This window comes from Buceros rhinoceros, unplaced genomic scaffold, assembly GCF_000710305.1.
Source record: "Buceros rhinoceros silvestris isolate BGI_N320 unplaced genomic scaffold, ASM71030v1 scaffold20639, whole genome shotgun sequence".
In the NCBI taxonomy this organism is placed as follows: Eukaryota; Metazoa; Chordata; class Aves; order Bucerotiformes; family Bucerotidae; genus Buceros; species Buceros rhinoceros.
Genome location: NW_010431180.1, coordinates 15,272 through 15,585, shown reverse-complemented (window position 1 = coordinate 15,585; position 314 = coordinate 15,272). Strand labels below are relative to the sequence as shown.

The following is a 314-nucleotide window of genomic DNA, read 5'->3' as shown; positions in this document are numbered from 1 at the left end:
GAAAGTCCTGCAGCTGCAGTATAAACAGGCAGCGAGGAAGGTGCGAAGCATATGCCCAGGGAAGAGACGGAGCTGCACACCCTGCTGTGGCCAGTCCCTGGAGGGCCTGAGTGCTGGGCTGGGTGGAATTGCACAGGGCTGGTTTTGGGGGGCTGCTGCAGAGCTGGACTGAGCCAGGAGCAGAGCCCCCCTCACTTTCTGTCCCCCCTCTCTCAAGCAGAGCTACATCCAGAGTTTTCGAGAGCGGCAGACGGGGACATCCTTGAACAGCCTCATCACCAGCTCCCCCGCCGTGGTGGACCTGGACTATTACT

General features: G+C 60.5%; 1 protein-coding gene across 1 annotated transcript in view; it reads left to right on the top strand.

Annotated features, from left to right (window-relative positions):
* Positions 1-314, top strand: part of TMEM198 (transmembrane protein 198) — a 2,259-nt gene that overhangs the window by 1,765 nt on the left and 180 nt on the right. The window contains exon 5 of the mRNA XM_010143345.1: positions 221-311. Within this exon, the coding sequence (XP_010141647.1) occupies positions 221-311 (91 nt within the window). The remainder of the gene's footprint in view (positions 1-220; positions 312-314) is intronic.